Source organism: Podarcis liolepis, assembly GCF_965112155.1.
Source record: "Podarcis liolepis genome assembly, chromosome: 16".
Lineage (NCBI taxonomy): Eukaryota > Metazoa > Chordata > Lepidosauria > Squamata > Lacertidae > Podarcis > Podarcis liolepis.
Genome location: NC_139567.1, coordinates 19,972,584 through 19,995,245, shown reverse-complemented (window position 1 = coordinate 19,995,245; position 22,662 = coordinate 19,972,584). Strand labels below are relative to the sequence as shown.

The 22,662-nt window shown below is 44.8% G+C and overlaps 1 protein-coding gene across 1 annotated transcript; it reads left to right on the top strand.

Moving 5' to 3' along the window:
- Positions 1-34: 34 nt before the first annotated feature.
- Positions 35-21,535, top strand: LOC310696078 (uncharacterized protein C11orf52 homolog). The gene is made up of 4 exons (XM_083481246.1): positions 35-410; positions 12,430-12,470; positions 14,985-15,034; positions 16,564-21,535. The coding sequence occupies exons 1-4, from the start codon at positions 382-384 to the stop codon at positions 16,813-16,815; spliced, it is 372 nt and encodes a 123-aa protein (XP_083337372.1). The 5' UTR covers positions 35-381; the 3' UTR covers positions 16,816-21,535.
- The last annotated feature ends 1,127 nt before the right edge of the window (positions 21,536-22,662 follow it).

Sequence of the window (22,662 nt, the reverse complement as noted above, 5' to 3'; positions counted from 1 at the left end):
TCACCTGGAATGTCCTGGGCATGATGCTCCGAGCGGATGTGAGGAGCCCAAAAGCCATTGTGCATCTAACTCCTGTAACTCAAGCTGCCACACACTCCAAAGCCAGCAAGGCAGAGAGTCAAGGGGGGAAGCCGAGAAGCTGGGAGAGGAGCAGCGACAGCAGCAGACGCTGCTGCCTTCGGGAGATCTTCTGTCCAGTAGATGGCACACACAGCTTTGCCTTCCTCGATGGAGGGAGAAACCTGACACGTCCATGATCCAGACACTCCCTTGGATTGGATCTGCCAGGGGCTGAACAGGGAACCAGGAAATGCGGGCGCCCTGTGCTCCAGTGAGGTTCTCCTCTCCAGAAAGGCAAGATTTCTCCCTCCAGAGAGCGAAATGGGCAACCAGTGCTGCTGCTGTGTCTGGTGAGTTAACTGGGGCTGGCTCGCTGCTTGGGAGTTGGCAAAGAGGGAGGGAGCGCTTCTTGGGGGCAGCCCAGGGCTACGACGAAGACCAGCTTTGCCAGCTGTGTCGTGGTAAAGAGAGGGAGAGGTGGTGTTTCCCTGCCGGGTCTGGAGAGCTTGGCTGGTTCTTCTAGCTGGTGCCACCACCATCGTCCTCAGCCCCGTGGTTGGAAGCAGAGCCACCCGGGCAGCACCTAGTATCGACTAGGGGAAGGATGGATGCCTTCCAGGTTTCACATCCACAGGAAGAGCCTGCCCGTCTCCTGATCTGCCTTAAATGCTGTTGCAGGCAAGATACAGAGAGATCCTCCTGGAGCGGCTTCCACTTCTCCAAAGGAGGCAGAGCTTAACTGGAGACAGGTGTCAGTGGAGCTCAGCCTGACGCAGAAGCTAATTCATTGTCAAAACCCTGAGACTTATTTGCTGAGCAAGTACAGGGTGTGCTGCCTGTCCCAATGAGAGCTGCCACTAGCCCATACATACCAGGTTGGCTGGGGGGTGGGCGGGAACCTGTAATTCTCCAGATGTTGGTGGACTACAACTCCCATCATCCCCAGCCATTGGCTGTGCTAGCTGATGCGGCTGATGGACGGCTGCAGGTTCCCCATCCCTGTACTAGATTATAGGAGGTCAATGTGTATAAGTTTGATGGGCAGGCTGGAGTGCTAGCACCGCCCCTTTTAGAGATTAACCACTCAGAGGAGGGCTAGCAGGCTGCCAACTTTTCCCACCTGTTGCCGCTCCTGTTCCCTTAGCAGCAGTTTTGTCTTGCCTTTAATAGGCAGTTGTGTTTATTATCTCCATGCTGAGAAAAAACTTTGCTCTTTGGTTTCTATATATCAGGCAACAGTTAAAAACGTAAGAGCTGACCAAGGGTGGGGGGTCAGTTGGCAATCCTTGTTGGATCGATGGCCACTTGAGAACCCAGTGCGTTAATGTGCACTGGGGACTCCTTGGAGAAAGTATGGAACAACAACCAGAAAACAGTTTAATTATAGAAAAGAAATCCATTCTTTTCTGTATATTGCAGATGAGGTGGTGAGGCTAGGAAAGAGTGCTGTGCCTAACGCCATTGACTTTGGGCGACTTTCAATCTAGGAACATCCCGGTTGTCACTCAGCCATTCTCTTTTAGGGGGTTCCAACCACTATTTATGGGGATGCGGGTGGCGCTGTGGGTTAAACCACAAAGCCTAGGACTTGCCGATCAGAAGGTCAGCAGTTCGAATCCCTGCGACGGGGTGAGCTCCCGTTGCTCGGTCCCTGCTCCTGCCAACCTAGCAGTTCGAAAGCACGTCAAAGTGAAAGTAGATAAGTAGGTACCGCTCTGGCTAGAAGGTAAACGGCGTTTCCGTGCGCTGCTCTGGTACGCCAGAAGCGGCTTAGTCATGCTGGCCATATGACCCGGAAACTGTACACCTGCTCCCTCGGCCAATAAAGTGAGATGAGCACCGCAGCCACAGAGTCGGTCACCACTGGACCTAATGGTCAGGGGTCCCTTTACCTTTACCTTTTAACCACTATTTAGGCATTTGAGAACCTAAGCTCAGGATGCCAAAAATTCCTTCAGCCTACATTTGGAGTCCCAAATGAGAGTAGTATGGTGTGATCTAGCAACATATGAAGCTGCCTTTTGGTCCATCCAATTCAATATTGTCTACACTGACTGGCAGCAGCTCTCCAGTGCTTCAAGAAGGGGGTCTCTCTCAGCCCTACCTGGACATACCACTGGGGATTGAAACTAGGACCTTTGACATGCAAAGCAGATGCTGTTCTACTGAGCTATAGTCCTTCCATTCTGGGGCGGAATCTCCCTAGGATTCCCCATTTATTTTGCCTCCTATATCCCGTATTTACTTGAGTCTAATGCGCCATCAAATCTAATGCGCACCTCAATTTTCGCAAGGTAATTTGGGCAAAAAAGGGTGAGCATTTGATACGAGTAAATACAGTAATAGAAGCAGCAGCAGAAAGAAGCAGATTCCTTTTATGGCAGGTGGAAGGATCTCCTACATTGGGAGTGTGGGTGGGGAGAGCCCAGTCTGTGGTGTGGCCACTGTCTGAAAGACTGCTTTGAGCAAGAGGAGAGAAGGCTCACTGTGAAACAGAAGTATTGATTTTCGGTTTTGCTGTGACGCTAATGGTTTGTGGTCAAACAGAGAAATAGCATCATCTAGTGGAGAGAGAACTGCAGAGTTATTTCCTGGTGAAAAGTTGTCTAGATTTGTTGGCGGATTTTCAGCTTGGGCCTTAATTTCTAGAAAATCATACACACACACACCCGATGTTCTCACCTGGGATATCTGGTTTGACACACGCAACTTCCAGCACACATACAAGCAAACAGGGAGCCTTTCAGAATTTGATTACCACCAAACCACTGGTCTGCGGGCACCTATCAAATGAGAAGAAGAAGAAGAAGAAGAAGAAGAAGAAGAAGAAGAAGAGGAGGAGGAGGAGGAGGAGGAGGAGGAGGAGGAGGAGGAGGAGGAGGAGGAGGAGGAGTTCGGATTTGATATCCCGCTTTATCACTACCCGAAGGAGTCTCAAAGCAGCTAACAATCTCCTTTCCCTTCCTCCCCCGCAACAAACACTCTGTGAGGTGAGTGAGGCTGAGAGACTTCAAAGAAGTGTGACTGGCCCAAGGTCACCCAGCAGCTACATGTGGAGGAGCGGAGACACGAACCTGGTTCCCCAGATTACAAGTCTATGGCTCTTAACCACTACACCACACTGGCTCCCTGAGCCTCTGCTGTGAGGAGTCCAACTTCTCACAGATGCTTGTGGAGCCATCCCCGCCACAAATTTAAAGGAGGTGGCTTCTTCCAAAGAATCCTGGGAACCGTAATTTGTTCAGCATGGTGGGGAATCATTGCTTCGTGGGTGTAGGTGTTAAGCTACAGTTCCCAGGACTATTTGGCAGAAGCCATATGTGCTTTAAATGTATGGCATAGCTGTGACCTCTGTGCAGGGCTTTTCAAAGCCAGTTTGGGGCAACAGGGGAAAATTAAAAGGGAAAAACCCCAGATCAGATTCACCCATCCCTTCTGTGAATGTGAAGATGAGATCAACATCACAAAGAGAAAGGGCTTCTCTTGACTGCAAGTGGGAAATGGAATGGTGGTGGGTGGGTCAGCAAAAGCACATGCTGGATAACTGCAGAACAGATAATAAATAAATAAATAATAATAATAATAATAATAATAATAATAATAATAATAATAATAATAATAGTAATAGTAATAATAATTAATAATTTTATTATTTGTATCCCACCCATCTGGCTGGTTTGCCCCAGCCGCTCTGGGCAGCTTCCAACATACGTATATAAAAACATAATAAAACATTACACCTTAGAAAGCTTCCCTATACAGGGCTGCTAGCAATCTGGGAATCCCCCTTGGGCAAGGCTGGGGAACCTGTGTGTTAAGTTGTGGGTGAACATATCAGACGACACAGCGATTCTTCAAACAGCTCTTGTTTATTCACAGGCCAGAACTGAACTGAAGGGTTCAGCTAGCCTGCTTATATAGAGCTCCACTAGAACGCAACAGTAACCATTTTCTGTAACTACCCAATCACTGAATGTCACTTTCGATCCCTTATTTGCATATGTGGACCTGAGTGAAAACTATCTACGGTATCCCCCTGCTGGCCCAGGGTGAGAACTTCAGTACATAACACTGTGAATGGTGCCTTGTTTCCCATCAGCCCAAGCCAATATAGCCAATGGTCAGGGATGTTGAAACTTGGGAGTCCAACAGCTTTTGGCAAGCCACAGGTTCCCCAACCCTGTTCCTGAGGTTAAGGACAACGTTTTCTGTTCAGGTGGTTCTGAATAGAACCTAAGAGGAGCCTGGCCTGCTGGGTCAGACCAAAGTCTCATCACAGCTCAGGATCTTGTTCTCACAGTGGCCAAGCAGATGCTCAAAATGGAAGCCTACAAGCTGGACCTGAATCCTCACTTGTGATTCCTAGCAGCTGGGATTCAGATATTTTGGCCTGGTCTGCTAGGCTTGAGAAGACATTTCAGACTCCTGCTGAGCATCTCCATCAAAAATTTGATTGTGTTCTTTATGAATGGCAACACAGCTGGAAAAATGGGCTTTTGTCATGAGTATCTGGTTTGTTTTAGCTTTGTTTTAAACATATCTACTGGGTACTTAAAGAGTTAGGAGAGCCTTAATAAACTACAGTTCCCAGAATTCTTTGGAGGAAGCTGTGACACTTAAAATGGTATAAGAGTGCTTTCAACATATGGCGCAAATGCCGTTCTAAAAACAAGTAATGTGCTTGTCGGTTGTTTTACAGTTTTTGAACGTGTGGGCCAGAACACTAGAAAGCAGGAACAAATGTCTCTCTTAGAGAGCAGTTTAAGCAGAATCATGCCTCTGAGTTTCTCCCTCTATCTCCATAAGTAATGAGGACTAGAAACTGACTTTTTAAAAATTGCTCCTAGATTGCAAGGTATCCCCCCCCCCATGATTTTGCAGACTCCAGTCCACAATGGCTCCTGTTGCTCTTTCTGCCTGAAATCTTTCAACAGAAAGGTGCTTTGGTGGGAATCTTGGAACTCAGTGTTCCCTGGAGCTCTTGCTACATTCAGGACCCCATCTATACTTTCATTTCTCCCTTGAAAGTGATTTCAGGTCTGAGAAGGTTTTTTTTTTTTGGGGGGGGGGTCTTTTGGCCCCACCACTTTCCCCAGTAAAATCTGATATTCAATCGCTGAATCAGAGCAAATGTCAATTGGGTTTTCTGTGGATTTACGTTTGTTCCGATTCAGCAGTAAACAGTCGACTTTACTGAGGAAAGCAGCAGAAGCACACAAACACACAACTTCTTGGACCCAGGTTTTGAAAGTGTGGGTGGGCCCTTCGTCTCCCCACCAGTGCCGGATTTATGTATAGGCTAAGTAGGCTTGAGCCTAGGGCCTCTAAATCTAGGGGGCCTTGCCAGCCTGCCCGCTCCCCAGTGCAGCTGTCTCCCCTCTCCCAGAAGTGTAAACCCAAGACTTCATGCAAGGGCAGGGCAACTAAGGCCCAGCAACTATTAGACTCAGGGCTGGCCAGTGGGGCCTAATTTGAAGCAGTGGGGCGCAACTTGAATTTTTCTTTCTTGTAGGGCCCCAGTTCACAGCCAAAGTCTGCAAAATCTTATAGATATAAATAAAATCCATCTAGATTGCCCTGGTGCAGGGGCCCCCTTAGGAGCAGCACACAGGGCCCAATTTGGCCCAATTGCTCCAACTGCCTTAAGGTCAGCCCTGATGAGACTGTGCAGGGGTTGGACGGACAAGCCCTGCACCTTCTAGGTCCCTGGTGTCGCCATTCAGAGTATAGACTTAAGGACTTGTTATGGAAATAAGAGGGGGCACATATTGGAAATCAGTTTTGGCACCTCTTCCCCCCCCAACCCTGAGACAATGACCTCAGCCACCTTTTATTCACAGTTGCATAAGCACTACACTACAGCATGGCCATAAACCTGTAAGTTCAACTGCTGAAATATACACCCAATATGTAGCAATGGAGATTTATGTTGCTGCTTTATGACTGAACACAGTGTTTTATGAATGGACTCTGTATTTTGTGAATACAGAGCCACCAATAGGGAGCTCTAGAATCTGACAGCTAACCAATTGGGTACTACCAAACAGCGACCCCTATTGCTGAAAGCAGGTAACCAGCAGGGAATGCTTCAGCTCAGCCTTTGCACTGTTGACTGAACACCCCCTGCTGTGCAGATAATGGAGAAAGCTCATAAATTGTATCCCTTCTGGCATCCTGGCCAACTCTATTATGCTGGTGTAAACCCTGGTGCACCAGAAGCCCAGAATAGCAGCAAATAAAATCTGCTCATACATCAGCAACTGATAAGACTTGTCAACCAGTTCTTCCAAAGTCTTCCTAAATTATAAAGCTCCAAAATACTGGCCAAAAGAGAGCAGGCCTGGGAAGAGCAAGCCATACAACGGGCACCACCAGTGAAAAGGCCCTGCTCAGTGTAACTCCTGTCTTGACATTTGATAGAGTGCCCACTTGCCCTCCTTCTTGACATGGAATGCTCTCTATTGGAGTCTCCAGGTCCAGTACAAAGACCATAAGAAGGGAGAGCAGGTACCTTGAAGTTCCCAACAGCTGTTAATCAAGCAAGCACACAGGTCACCTTTGTCACAGTCAGGACACCTATATCCTGGCCAGGCCTGCACCCAGTCTTGTTTTTGTACAATCTTGTTTGTCCTTAGTCACCAAAATTATATTATCAACATATACAAGCAGAAAAGTTGTTTTCCTTCATTTGCAAGGAATCGTACAAAACAAAGTGGCACAATAAAGAAAAGTTCCAGGGTGGCAACAGAAAACAAACTAAAAATGCTTTTGCAGTTCATCAAAACTATCCAGCAATATCAAGTTATAGGAAAACTGGTGCTATTAACAGTAATCCTTCTAGCTGGTTAATTGGTTCGGCAACTTCCATGCACATGACGTGTGATGCTAATTATTTCCCCGAAGAGTTACATGATAACTAATCAGAGGCAGCTACAGGAGAGCTATGAGATTCAGGTGAGGGTCAGATGCCTTGTCAATCCCAGCAGGTATATAAGAGGACAGCCCAGCCTGCCCAGGCCTGTGGCCTGCCCAGCGTTCTCCTAAAGAGGAGAAGCCTGACATGGAAGACTGGTGTATAGTATGCAGATCTGAAAGGGTGACAAAGGGTAAACCACCCAAAAGGTATGCTGGAGAGTTTGCTAAAACAGCCATAGCAGATACAGCTGTTGTTAGTAACTCAGAGAAAGTTTGGGAACCTTCAAGCTTCCAAGAGGTCCAAAGTTTAACCTCAGAGGATGCTGAGCCGTGGTTAAATGCCATGAAGGCTGAACGTGATTCCTTAGAGAGGAACAAGACATGGGAACTAGTTCCAGGCCTGCCCAGGCCACAAAAGGTTTACAAAGTTCAGTTATTGCAAAAGTTTTTCAGTGTTAATTTTATGCATTTTTAAAAATCACCATGGTATTTAACAATAATATCTTATGTCCTCTGGAGGAGAAATTGTGAATTGTAGAATTTTAAATACCCGTCATCATCCTTGTCTCCGCTCAAATTTGTTTATAACACTCTTCCATTTTCTTCTAGCTGTGAGGGTGGAGGGTTCGGAGGGGCCTCACAAGTGGAATAGCCTAGGGCCTCTCTTCATCTAAATCAGGCCCTGCTTCAAAAGCCCCATTTGACTGAATTGCTGCCACTTTGAAGTGCTTCTGGTGGAGTCAAGTGGGACTCCAAGGCTTTGTGTCTTGCCTGCACAAAGGGGTCTTCTTCACTGCTCTTTTGTCCCACCTGAGCAGGGTGTTTTACTCAGCGGGAGGAAATATTTTGCAAACAGGGTTGCTAGTTGTGCTCTCACTCCCCACCTCTCCACCCCTGATCAAAGCCCCCATTTTGCTGGTTTTCTGAATTGCACAAAGAGTGGCAGAGCTACCCTGAAGGAGAAAAGGATGCTTGTGTGTGTGTGTTTATAAGTAAGTGTAAATTAATCAGAGCTACTAACATGAGTTTTGACCAAGCTGCGGGAGGCAGTGGAAGACAGGAGTGCCTGGTGTGCTCTGGTCCATGGGGGTCACAAAGAGTCAGACACAACTAAATGACTAAACAGCAAACAACAACAAATGAATCAGAATGTGAGTTTCCCATATCTTTAACTGAGCCGTACAAGGCAAGCTGGCTGAAACATAATTTCTGCTTAACAGTGCCACTCTCTTCCACAGATAATGCAGTAGGAGTAATAATTATACTTAACATTTATGTAGCATTTTAAGAGTGCTCAGAGTTCTTCAGCATCTATTGCCATTAGGGCTGGAGTGTGCATTTGATCAGTTAGATTAATTGATTCAAAAACTTCTAATGGACTGAAGTGGTATCATAATTAATTGAGCTGGTGATTTGAAATAACAGTGAGCTAAATCCAAGTAAGAAGTTGGTTGCACTTAGTTTTTATTGAAACAATGGGGCTTTATTTATGCCATTATTAACCTGTCCCATTGATTTCCATAGGACCTAAGTTTATCTCTCTATTTGTCAAAATCCCATGAAGAAGGAAAATTGCATTCCAGGACATGTAAAGTTATGAGATACAAGCAACCAGTGGAGATTACTATCCCACTTAATAAGCAGCTAGATGGAGGAAAGAGGGGCTGAATCTAGCCCCCACCCCCAGCTGAGTTGCAGAATATTAATATTTTTTGACAAGGCCCTGGAGTAGCTAGAGTGCAGCATGGAAATTTAGCGCAAGAGATGGAGAAATGCTGTTGATTGTACAAAAGGAACTTTGCACCATGTTTGCATAGTGGAAACAGCTGGAGGTTGTAATCGCTTATCTATTTTGTTTATGAATTGCATTTCCCATGAGGCTCAAGGTGATTTGCAAACATACAATAAAAATACCTTAAGCATTTTATTTTTTAAAAAAGTAGAGAAAGCACAATGTAATACAGGTTTAGAAAGAACACAGAATAAACACCTGAGGCCAGAGACCATTTCACCCAACTGGAAAAACGTATAGAAACAAACACGTCTTCCGTTTATTTCTGAAAAGGACTGATAGCAGGCGCCTGTCGTATCTTAAGAGATGCTGTTCCACAAAACAGGGGCAGTCCCAACCTGAGTTGCTGTGAAGTGGGCTCAGGGCAAGTTTCCCCCCAGCCAGAACTGGCTGGAACTTGATTCTGGCAAGTGTCAGGTGGACACCATTGCCGTTACTGTATAAGAGAACAAGGAAGGTATTCATGATGAGTTCCGGCGCCTCTTTTTCTAGAAAAATAGTATTGAGTGGTCCTCTGATATTTTGGGGGGGATAATCTCTTCTGCAGAATGCAATGACCTATCACTACTGGGTAGGTAAGGGTTAAGACGGCTTCTCAAATAACCTGACCCCAAACTGTACACGGCCTTACATGTTAGGACAGTCATACCTCAGGTTACAGATGCTTCAGGTTGTGCGTTTTCAGGTTGCGCACAGCGCCGAACCCAGAAGTACCGGAATGGGTTACTTCCGGGTTTTGGCACTCGCGCATGCGCAGAAACACCAAATCGTGCCCCACTCGTGCGCAGACACGGCGCTGCAGGTTGCGAACGTGCCTCCCGCACGGATCACGTTTGCAACCTGAGCGTCCACTATACCTAAACCTTGAGCTTAGCCCTCATAGCAGGTTGGTAGCCAATAGACAAGGTGGTATTTGCTGGTGGAAGTTTGTCCCAACAAGCAGCCTAGCTGCTTGGTTTTAAAGCAGCGGCATCCCCCTGGACCAGGCTCAAGGGTAGCCCCACACAGAGCACATTGCGGTAATCCAGCCTGCAGGTTACCAATACATGGACAACTGTGATCAAGTAGTTCTGCGTAGCTGTGGGAAAAAGTGGTTTGTGAGGGTTAGGGCTTAAGACTCAAAGGGCAAGATTTTTCAGGAACATTTTGTATTTGGTTTAGAGAGAGGGAGCAGCCTCATTGCTGTAGACTTCTCTCCCATCCTTGTCCATTCTAATTCTGTCTGATCCAGCAGAAGCTCGGAGATGCCTTTGGACGGACGAGCCGGGGATTAGCCCGCAGACAGCCTCAGAATAGCCAACGCCTGTGGGGCAGCTTGTTAAAACACCCCTCCTCTCTGCCAACCAATACAAGACAAAAGCAGCTCTGAAAAATGATACAGGGGCCTTGTATTTCTTAGGAAACATGCTTAGGGTGCCAATGATTATATTTAAAGCAGAGCTATTTTAATTGCACTGCCCAGGCCTTGGCAGAACAGAGAAATGAACAAGTTGGTGCCGGAGTGGAAAGATGGCCAGTAGAGTTGTGGGTCTTTCATGATGGTCCTCCTGCTCTTTGCATTACAAGAAGATAGCGTAAGTCATGGGTAAGCAAACTAAAGCCCGGGGGCCGGATCCAGCCCAATAGCCCTCTAAATCCGGCCTGCGGACGGTCCAGGAATCAGCGTGTTTGTAGAATGTGCCCTTTTATTTAAAATGCATCTCTGGGCTATTTGTGGGGCATAGGAATTCTTTTTTCCAAAATATAGCCTGGCCCCCCACAAGGTCTAGGGACAATGGGCCGGCCCCCTGCTGAAAAAGTCTCTGGACCTGCAGCAGGGAAGGAAAACACTTTGGAAAATGAGGCAGAATGGATTTTATCTGCAGTGCAGTCCTTTCGGGTGAATGAATGGGGTACTGCCCCACCAACCTCAGTCCATCCTCAGCCAGCCCTTGCCTGCCTACTTGTCTAGCAGGAAGTCATTGCCAGCCAGTTTCTTCCCCCTGAGTTCCAGTGCTGTCCTTGTAGATGTCAGCAGGGAAGAGGATGGGGGCAAAACCAGAATTAGTTGGCTCTGTCTGTCATTAGTTCTGGCTCTGCCTATATTGGCCTCTCTGCCTTTCGCCCTATCAGTCCCAATGGATACCACCACCCAATGGATACCACTCTGAGTGGAATCCTATGCATATTTATTCAGAAGCAAATCCCATTGAGTTTGGTGCAGCTTACTCTCAGGTTAGGGTTGCCATATTTCATTTTTTAATATATATTGCTGCTTAAGATCCAAGAAATTTCCCCTGGACGTCAATTCCTCCTTTGAAATCCTGGTATTGTCCGGGAAAATCCGGACGTATGGCAGCCCTACTCATGTAAATGAGCTGGTATGCTTCAGACATGACGCTACGCCCTGATTTGTTTGGCTAAAGTATGGCTTGTTTGGACATTTGAACTCAGCCACGCAGAGTAACTCTGGGTTGTTTGTTTTTTTGTTTTTGTTTTTTGGCAACAAACCATTATGTGAAACAAACTTTTACAAGGAACCATGCCTTATGGGATCATGACGTATTGTAACTGTGCTTGTGGATTACAACTCCCATCAGCCAGCAAAATCATCCTGGCCAGGGCTTATGGGAGATGCATTCCAAAACATGTGGCTGATCTAACCACTAACTCCGCCCTGGGGGAAGAACCTCTGGCAGGAAACAAGAAACAAAATGCTCCAGTTCAACATTAGTTTTAGGCTCCATAAAAGCACAGAAAGGGCAAACAAGTACTGGATCACATGGAAGCAAAAAAAAAACCAGCTGCGAAACAACTTTCTTATTCATGGGAAAGAGAGCAGGCGTCCTCACTGGTAGCAAAGGACAATGTCCAGCTATGGGAAGAGGACGGGTGGGGTGGCCTGTACTGAACAGGGTCCATTCTCTTCTCTTTCCATAAGCCAGCCAGTGTGTGCCTGCTGACTGTACAATGCATTCGGTCTGCGTGCTGGCCCATGGCTTCTGGCTGGAGGAGGGGAGGCATGTTACGAGAGCCGGGTGTTTGTTTCTGAAGAAGGTCGCAGAGCTGCCAGCTGTGGCTCCCTGCCCAGGAGCTCTCGGCATTTCCAACCCTTCCCATGGAAAAATGAGTTTTTGGGCGGGTATCTTAGCAACAGGCTCCCCACAGCCGCACCTCCTTTCTCTCTGTCCCCCAACCCACCCTGGTATTTTTCCATTCTTTGGCTATCCATATAACAAGGTGGTATCTCTCCCCTCTGCTGGTGGCAATGCTGAAATCTAGAGCACCAGTCGTGTTACAGCCAATGAGAGGCAGGGTGGTGTAATGGTTGGAGCATCAGACTGAAACCTGGGAGACGAGGGCTCATATACCCAGTCAGGTCTCATCCAGACTTCCTTTCATGCCGATTTCTAGGCACAGGTCTGGGTTTTAAAGCTCTGTTTCTGAGCAGTTTTCTTTTCGTCCCAGCACTTTTCACAAACCCAACGAAGACTGAGCATGCTCAGTGGGCATGGAATGCTGACTGACAGATGGGGGTGAGAACCAGAAAATTGAAGTATTCCACTCTGCAGCATTTTGTGGCACGCTGTGGATCAATACATCTTTATCAAGTACTGATCAGTGTGCCATTAGAGGATTAAAGACCCTCTGAATTTCAAGCAACTCTGTCTCTTTTATTTCAGGAACTGCCCTTCGCCGTTTAAGCGGAAAAAAGAAAAGCCAGGTAAATAATCCTCTGCAAACATTTTTTATATGCAAGACCTGGAATGACCTGGAACGTGGCTTCTTTACCAGATTTTTTAAGCTCAATCCCGGGTGTTTCACCCTCCAACCCTGCAATACTCAGCTAGTCACACCACAGTTCTAAATAGGTTTACTTGGAAGCAAGTCCTATTGGTTTCAAGGGATTCTGTTAGCGATCAACGGGACAACTGCCTGGGAACGTCGAAAAATATATGCAGGGCCACATGTTCCTGGGCTACACTGCTCTACACTGTTATGTGCTGCATTAATGTACAATAGGTTGCCCTCCATTTGATCCAAGAACCACATGAAGCAGGGAGAATGCCTTTGTGTGTGTGTGTGTGTGTGTTAATGATATGCTACTAAAACAGAATGGCCCAAAAATAGATTATTGGCAGTCCAGAGTACAGTGCAGCAGCTGCAATGTTAAGAAGCTAAAATGTTTAGCGTTCATTTTAATTGTTTTGTCTTTTTTGTAAACCCCTTTGAGGTTTTTCCCCTCACAATCGAGCGGTGTGTAGGTGTTATGAAATGTAGTTTCTGCTGAAGACGCACTGATCATAAATATATATACCCTATTCCTGTGACTGTAATTTGTTCTAAACTGTTTTTAGTATCATACCCTCCAACATTTCTCTGAGGAAAATAGGGACATCCTATTCCATAGTAATAATAATTTTATTACACCTTGCCCATCTGACTGGGTTCCCCAGTCACTCTGGGCAGCTTCCAACATATATGAAAACATAATAAAACATTAAACTTTTTTTAATTAAAAAAACCTTCCCTATACAGGTGTCCTCTAAAGGTTGTATAGTTATTTATCAGCTTGGCTTGGGGGGTTGCATAGCTCTATACCCTCCAACATTTCTCCGATGAAAATAGAGACGTCCTAAGGAAAAGTGGGAAGTTCTGGGATCAAATCAGAAACCTGGATGGTTTCTGTAAATCCTGGACTGTCCCTGGAAAATAGTGACACTTGGAGGGTGTGTAATATTGAATTTAAAATTGCAGTAAACCATTTTGAGACCTTATGGTGAAGGGTGGGTAAGAAACAACAACAACAGAAAACGGGGACAGGATTGGGTAATACTTTAAGGGCAGTTGGAAACAGGGTGTTTTCAGAACTAGAATGTTATGTGTGCACCAGGCGTACATCAACACGGAGACAAAGAAACATCCAAATTCAGACTTTGGGCTTAGAGCTGAAAACATCCTTCCTAAAAGCAAGCAGGAGCCAAGAACAATAAACGGAATTGCTACCTGGCTGCCCAGTGCGGCCCTGGCCTAGCAAAACACATCGCTTGACAAACAGCAAAGTTAGCAGAGAGGAATAAACAGAATGTTCCTAGGTTTCTTGGAGGACTTGAAAGGAAAACTCCACTGTTACATTCCTTCTGCTAGATGTTGCTATGGCCACTAACCACTGTGGTCGTCTGTACCCCAGTGCTTCGTGGGAAGTTTTCTGCCAAAGGAACGGATCTGGGCTTTCTCATGGGAGAAGGTCATGTGTTCACTCTGGGTTAAAAATTAGCAAAGGTCGCAGTGAAGGGGGCTCACTCTCAGCGCTGGATCTCTTTGGTGTTCAAATAACTGAATAATAGCTGAAGTCCTATTGACTTTCACACACAAGAGACTCAGGTGCTCTGACTTGAGCGCCCACAGTCCGAGGCTGACAATACAGACAACACGATTTTGCACCCCTGCTCTTAATTTTCATGTGTTTTACCAGCAGAATCTTACTCTTCTGCTGAGCTTTTTTTTAGCTTGTTTTGGTTGCAGCAATTATAGTGGGGCTGGGGTCTCATTCCTCCCTCAAAAACAATTAAGGATTTGTATTTGTGAGATGATGCTGTTTCAGAACACATATTGAGGAAGAACGTCCTGGTGCCTGGGTGGATGGAATAATTCTATTTCCACAAGCCTACTGGAAACCTCACAGTGCCTACATATTTTTGGAGGTGTTTGTAAACTCATGGGGTCTAGCAACTTGCTGTTTTAAAAACGAACTTTTACATTAATAGGATTCTGCTGGAGTCATCGTGTTCTAATTTAGCCTCTCCTATCATTGTTTGGCGCGGGTGATGCTGTGGGTAAAACCCCAGCACCTAGGACTTGCCGATCATCAGGTCGGCAGTTCGAATCCCTGCGGCGGGGTGCGCTCCCGCTGCTCGGTCCCAGCGCCTGCCAACCTAGCAGTTCGAAAGCACTCCCGGGTGCAAGTAGATAAATAGAGACCGCTTACTAGCGGGAAGGTAAATGGCGTTTCCGTGTGCTGCGCTGGCTCGCCAGATGCAGCTTGTCACGCTGGCCATGTGACCCGGAAGTGTCTTCGGACAGCGCTGGCCCCCGGCCTCTTAAGTGAGATGGGCGCACAACCCTAGAGTCGGACACGACTGGCCCGTACGGGCAGGGGTACCTTTACATTTACCTTTTTATCATTGTTTAGTATGAGGTATGTTGCTTCTCTAAATATCAGCTGTTTCTTCCGCAGGTACAAGAATCATTAAGTCAAGCACCCAGCAGCACCCAGAGAGCAAGAAGGTAAAACTGCCTCTGAAAAGACTTTGCTACCAATTGCAAAAGCTCCTAAAGTATGTTGCTGATTCAGTGCCATGTTACTTTGAGTTGAAGTAGTGCCTATTGGATCAGCCATTCTTGGCCCTAATTCATACACACAAGAGGCCACACAGGCGTATGAGTTGCAGTGCTGTGAGTGCAGCTTCATGAGCCTAGTCAATTTGTGAGTGTGCTCAATTCAGGCCATTTTTAACCATACACACACAATGCATCTACTTTGGTGCATTCATCCTTCCTTGGAGGTTTTTACACAGGGGGTGGATGGCCACATCTCATGGATGCTTTATCTGAGATTCCTGCATTGCTGGGGTTTGGACAAGTCGACCCTTGGGGTCCCTTCCAACTTCTGTATGTTTAACTGCAATTCTGAAGTCATCAATAATTGTGAAAGCATAACCATGGGTTGATGTATATTCTGGAGTAATTAATCCGGAATAATGAAAGTGTTTGCTCTGATGTTAGTAAGACTCTGCCTGGTGCTAGTAAGACAGACTTTTCTCATCAATGGAGCGCAAGCAGCTCTCTTCTAGCCCAGTCACAGAACACTTGCTTTGCATGCAGAAGGTCCCAGGTTCGATCCCCAAGGTCTCTAAGGAAGGCTGAGAATATCCCTGTCTGACATCCAGGGAAGCTGCTGTCAGTCAGTGTTGACTGTACTGAGCTAGATGGACCAATGGTCTAACTCAGTATAAGGCAGCCCCCTATGTTCAGTGGGGCTTGAGCAGAATTTTTTTCCAGTGGATTGTGCCCTATGTAATTATTTATTATTTTATATATTGTTTAAAGCCCAAAACGGTTTCTGGGCTGTTCTCTCTTGTATAAAAGCCCATTGCACCTAACATTAAAATACGAGCATGCATAATTAAACTACACAATAAAAACCCCTTTAAAACATTAAAACAGGAATAGGAAGCTACCATAAACTGAGTCAGGCCATTGGTCTGCCTAGCCCAGTACAGTCGTACCTTGGCTCTCAAATGCCTTGGCTCCCAAACAAATCTGCTCCCAAACCATCGAAACCCGGAAGTGAGTTTTCTGTTTTCAAAATATTTTTGGAAGCCAAATGTCCAACGGGGCTTCCACAGCTTCCGATTGGCTGCAGGAGCTTCCTGCAGCCAATCAGAAGCCATGCTTTGGTTTCCGAATGTTTTGGAAGTCAAACGGACTTCTGGAACGAATTTCGTTCAACTTCCAAGGTACGATTGTATTGCATTTACTGACTGGGAGTCTTCTCTAGGGTTCCAGACTGTGAGCCTCTTCCAGTCCTACCTGCGGATGCTGTGGGTTAACCCTAAGACCTTCTGATGTAAAGCAGGTGCCACATCACTGACCTGTGGTCCTTCCCTTATAAACTAACATTAAAAATACAGAGTGAATATAACACAACAGGGGTGCCATATGGGTTTCCCCCCTGATGCACCAACATTGATTGGGCTGAGTTTGCTTCAGAGAGATTTGCCTTCCTCAATCTCTTCCCCTTTCTCTCTCTGAAGGGAATGGATCTTGGGCCAGTTTATGACGACGTGTCTGAGTTCCCAGTCTATGCCACCGTGAGCAAGCCGAAGAGCATGAAGCGCGACGACAGCAGCGTGCATTACGCAGACATCCAGGTCTTCAGCAAAATACGAGAGCGCTCAGCTGAAGAGGTGAAGACCTTCCAATCCCAGAACACTACAGAATATGCCACCCTCAACTTCCCCCGGGCTACACTGAAGTATGACAGTAAGAATGGCACTCTGGTGTAAGAGCTGAACCCTTCTTGCTATCCAACAACAGAAGCATCTCTCAGACCAAGATGTTGTGGATTTTGTGTCTCCACTTCCTTGGCTGGTGAACACCTAAGAAGGGTGTATGTCACCTTTCGGCTGCATCTGATAAGGGGACACTGTTGTAACGGGAGCAAAAACATTTCCCCAAGCATGCCAAGAAAATTACTATTTGGGGCAAGATGACCAGAGATGTTTCTGAAGCTAGTGGAATCTCTCCTCAATTCTTTCTTTTATAATATAAAGATATCACTGGGAGACCAAGCAATTGTTATCCCACACTTTCAGTACATTTCTCCATCACTTTCCTTATTGCAAAAAGTCCAGTTTTAGGGGGAAAGTAGGTTTGTGAAAGAACTGCAAATCAACTTTAATGTGATCGAATCCCCACTTAAAATAGCAACAGCCTGGAAGTGCCTTTGGAGCTAAAAAATATAGATATTTGTGATGTGTGTCCCCCCCCCCCAGATCAATAGTAACTGGATTCCATTAACATATTATGAACAATCACAGTGAAATTACAACTGGGGAGTATCATTTAGGATGCACAGTGAGAGTGATTTTTCAAAGAAAGCAGGTACTAACATAATCAACAATATCCAGAGGAGTAGCCTTGTTAATATATTGCAGCAAAAAGGGAAAGAAAAGAAAAGAAAAGAGTCTTGTGGGACCTTAAAGAAAAAAAACACCATTTTTTTCATGGCATAAGCATCTTTGGACTTCATTTCAGTTCATCGGACACAGATAATAAAAAATGTTACTGCACAAAACTACAGGACAAATGTACCTAGAACATTTGAGTCGTCTTCAACTCAGCCACATAATCACATTCATTTCAATAAGATTAATCCTACGACAAGTGATTTGCGTGTAGGAAATTCAGGACATACCTCTTCCTAAATGGAATACAAGCTCGTTTTGTTCGTGTGGGCAATGCCATCAGAAAGCTCAGCCCCCATTTCCACCTATGGCAAAACAGTTCTACATTTTCTTTGATGTTAAGCACCTATTCATAGAGTACACAGATTGTGGCAGTGAAGTTCAGTGACAGCATATGGGGCTGATTTACCTGACCGTTTTTGAGGCAGAAAAGTTGTCACAATGTGACTTTTGCACCCAGTTTCTATGCAACATAGTTGTCTTGTGAAAGGATTGTTATGTGATGAATGACGACTTCACACATGCTAATATTAGCCTTTTATTTTTCTCATCCAGAGTTGGCAGTGTAAGGTCTCCCAAGGCTTCTGGGTTATTTTGTGCAGGCACTTGTAAAGTGGGCTTGACCTTTCAAGGGAAGAGGTGGAACTGGGAGCCTTGGCAGAAAGCACAGGTGTGACCTTTGGGTGTTTGCCATTCTTCTAGCATATTTGATAACATGTACAAATTCAAAAGGTCTAAAACAAATTCATGATGATTGTAGAATAGCTACTTTTTGGCACAGGGAAAAGCAGTGGCACAAAGCTCATCTCTTGCATCTGCTGGTCCAACTCCTCCTCTTCCTTTCTGTTGTTTTCGCACACTGCCCAACCCCATTTTACCACACAAGCAGTGATATGAAGATGGAATATCACACTCCGGTTGCCCCTGGGATGTTTTCTGCTTCGGGCCCAGAGGGAGAGGGGAAATGAATAGGCAAGTGGTGATGACAGGGACTGAAGAGGAGTTGGACCAACTCAGAGAAGGGGGCTCAGTGTCAGGGACCGGAAAGCAGATTCCTCTTCAGGAGAGCAAGTCAAGGACTCTGAACCAAAAGGGGGAAGGGTACGTCCCAGAGGTGCTGCTACCTGATGAGCCTGAGGGGTTCGGAGTTCCTTTGGCCAGAGGAGGTGGCATTGCTTTCTTCTGATTCAGAAGACCCCAGTGAGGCCCTAGTCAGAGACCAGAGGCTCTCCCGCTACATACCACAGTAGGAGACTCTTGGAGAGTCTTAAATGTAAAGCACTCCCTATGCCACCTTAACATCCATGGCTTCTGCCAAAGAATCCTTATGGGTACTGAGAGTTGTTAGGAGACCTGCCCCAGAGCTACATGGGTGTCAGAAGTGGTATAAGACTGTATTGAATGCATGTTGCAGGTTTGCCATCACTTTTTCACTTCCTAGAGTGCAGTTGATGTTCTCCTCAACTTGTCCTGCCTCCGGTTGGCTAGTATCCGGCCTCCACTTAGCCCTGCAACCAAGGCTGACCTCTGCCTTGTCTTGTCTTGCCTTGCCTTGCCTTGCCTTGCCTTGCTTTGCCACGGAGCGGGATTGCCCAAGGGCCCCATAACCCCTGGAGCTTTCTCTGGCACAGGGCCATGGCTTGGTCATCAACAAGCTGGTCTTTCAAATGGGGAGTCCTCTGCACAGCCTTGCATCCCTAGAGAGGCAATTGCCTTTATGATGGGTGAAACATGGCTGTCTCATAGAAAACAACTTTGGGGTGTCAGTTAGCAAGCAGCATAAAGGAGGTTATTTACTGATATGTCCATCCACAACTTAACATTTACACTCTGGCCTGGTTGGTGCATGCGATTGCAAACCTGTTGCTAAGGAGGAGACTGGAGCCACTTGGCTATTTATGTCAATGCAGGATGACAAGCACCTAAACTAATGCTCAGCTTAGCACATCAACCGAACCTGGAATTTTGGTTAAGGTCTTTTCCTCCTTATCCACAATCTGAGGCCAAGGTTTTCCCTATAGTTTGTTGCATGGTTTGGATTAGTGTTGTGTGTGAATGAGGCTGGTCTCATTCTGCTCTTGGCTGCAGACTACTTTATGTTACCACAAACAAACTGGTTCTTCTGTCTATCTAGTTGACGGAACAAAAATGGAACATGTGAAAGTTGTCTTCCAACCATGTCATTTGATGCAATTGGATAAGCAAGGCCTCAGGCTTTTTGTATATATATATATTCTGCATGTGAGGTAACAGCAATAAACACTGTCCTCAAATGAGCTTCACTGTACAAAGCCAGTATTTTATCTCTGGTTGCCCAGGGGAACTCTAAGAAGCCTGCAGATGGGTCTAGTATTACACGCCTGGTTTTAGAGGTGCAATGTATTTAACCAATAATCAAATGCTCTGCAGGGAAAGGGAAATAATAACAGCAATTTTGCCTGTTTAGCAGGCACTAAATAGATGAAATGTGAAAATTTAAAGTGTTTCAAGATGATTTACCTGAAAAAATTATTTTTATTATTTGCACTGGATTTATAGATCAGGCAGACACACCTTCTTGGCTTCTGGTTCCTGTTTATTTCCAACAATTGGAATGAGATCAGACCAGAAATGGGTGTATGTAGTTACTCAAGTGGTTTTGCCTGACGTATTGAACAAGAATCCTGACAATCTCGTTTCACTTTTAATAGACTGGTTCTCAAGGTAGCAGGAATACTTAAAACACCTGGAATTCAAGAGGTGAAAACAGCACTTCCTGAAATCTTGTTTGATGATTCGACAAGGTTTACTCAGGATTAGTAAATCTGAATCTGAATCTGATATTCAGATTTTGAATATCAGAATGCACAATAACAAGCCTTTAGTCACCTTTAGTGAAGGATTCAGCTGGTGCTAAGATACAGCACTGGCTGCTTAGTGAAAGTTTAATGCCACAGAAGACACAGAGCTGGAGAAACTGAAGTTTGAAAACAGTTTCCCGGGCTTCCAATAAACAACCAAAACTGATACCTATTTAATTGATTTTCACAAGTGTTGTAACTTCTTGGTAATGAACCACACCTTCAGCTGGGGCTAAACTATGGTGCCATCAAATATTAAAAAAACCAGAGTATTCTTGTTGCTGGACTCTTTGGACATGCACTTAAATTGGCATTGAATATTTCAGTTTCTTATCTTCAAACAATTTTCTATAGTGCTTTCCCTATGTTTAAACAAATGACATCCGGGGGAAGTGCAACGTATCGCTCACTTGTGGCTTAGTGCCATCTAAATTATGTTAATTACATGTCAATGTAGACATGCGGATCAGCTGTTGCTTGTAGCTCAGGAAATGTGACCTCAGTGCTACGCAGGGTTATGCATCCATGCATCAAACTGTCCTCCAGTGGGTTAATTTCAGCTTGACAGCTGTATAAATGCTTAAGTTTCATATTGCACTTCAGACAATTTTGCTCTGGATCCAGGTAGGATACAGTTAATTAATAAAATCATATATTTATTACAGTGGGAACAGCTGGAGAAGGCAGAAGTCAGTATGTTTTGCTATTAAAAAAATATTTGGTCTTGCTCATGATGTTTACCTTCATGCATGCATTGAGTAATGAATAAACGTTGAGCTTTATCCAAGTCGTTAAATGGTCATAAGTTGAATTAGGTCAGTCCTGAACTAGCTTATACTGGCAAAAGGTAGCATTGAGCAGCTTGTCACTCTGTTAAATATTATATGAAGGAAAGCTATTCCTATTTATTTTCAGCACAAGCAAAGCTGAAAAGCAGAAAAAGAATCTGTATATATCCCGAATTATTCTTATTTTATTGTAATGATTTGTATAATGAACAGTATAACTAAATGTGTTTTACTAAAAGGAAACTTTCTGCAAACACCTCTGTGGATACTGTCTTTGAATGGGATTTTTCCTCCACCAGCATTTGATTATTGTTCATAAAAATATTGGAAATAGTTAATGGAGAACTTCCTGGCTCCTGGGTTTAGGGGCTGCACATTTTATTATTGCAAATAAATATTTTTTATAGTTAACACTGGAGATGGTTCTGGTTTCTGATTGCTCTTTACCACCTTAACAATGTATATGATTTTATTTGATCAAGGCATATTGATCAGAACTGTTATTTTCCATCCTGGGCTTATCTTGAGTCACGTCTCATTAGAGTTGAGTCCCAGAATCTGTTCTGAATGCAAATGTTCATTTGCAAAAGATGTCAAGCAGTGATAAGAATAAGAGGTCCTCTGAGTGTATATGAAGCGTATTAATCTTACAACAAAGTCATCTGAATTTATTCCTAAGCATCTGGGCACTGACTTGTCAGAATACTGTACAGCTGTGTATGCATTGCCAGTTTAAAACACAGCTAGTTCATTCTTTTTCTCAATTCGGGTTGACAAAGTCTTTCACATGAAATGACAATATAGATGTTGGATAGATATGGACTGTGGCTAATGCTGTGTGTACACTGTTAGGTTGTGGGTGAACATATCAGACAACACAGCGATTCTTCAAACAGCTCTTGTTTATTCAGAGGCCAGAACAGAACTGAACTGAAGGGTTCAGTCAGCCTGCTTATATAGAGCTCCAGTACAACATAACTGTAACAATTTTCTAAAACTATCCAATCACTGAACGTCACTTTCGATCCCTTATTTGCATAACTATCTACAGTATCCCCCTGCTGGCCCAGGTGAGAACTTCAGTACATAACATACACTGCATCCCAAAACAGTGGTGGGAGTACAGTACACTGAATGCATAATACACAAGAGTGCTATATAGCCTATTGTTCAATATACAGGGTGAGTCCTTTAAAAGACTCACCCTGTAGTTTAAGACTAGTCTTCATGTGTGTCACCAAAAAAGAGAGATCAGACTTGCACAATTTATTCTATTTTAAAAAACCAGGACAAGCCTGGGTGGGTTTTTTGTCTTTTTTTAAATAATTTTTTTTATTGGTTTTACATGAATTCATACATTACAGTTGTTGAACTTTTTTCAGGAAGACATCAATTCAGCCTTTAAATACATGGTAATATCCAGGAAAATCCTATTTATTACATACACACATTTTAATTAAATGACTATAATTTAAATACAGCGGTACCTTGGGTTAAGAACTTAATTCGTTCCAGAGGTCCATTCTTAACTTGAAACT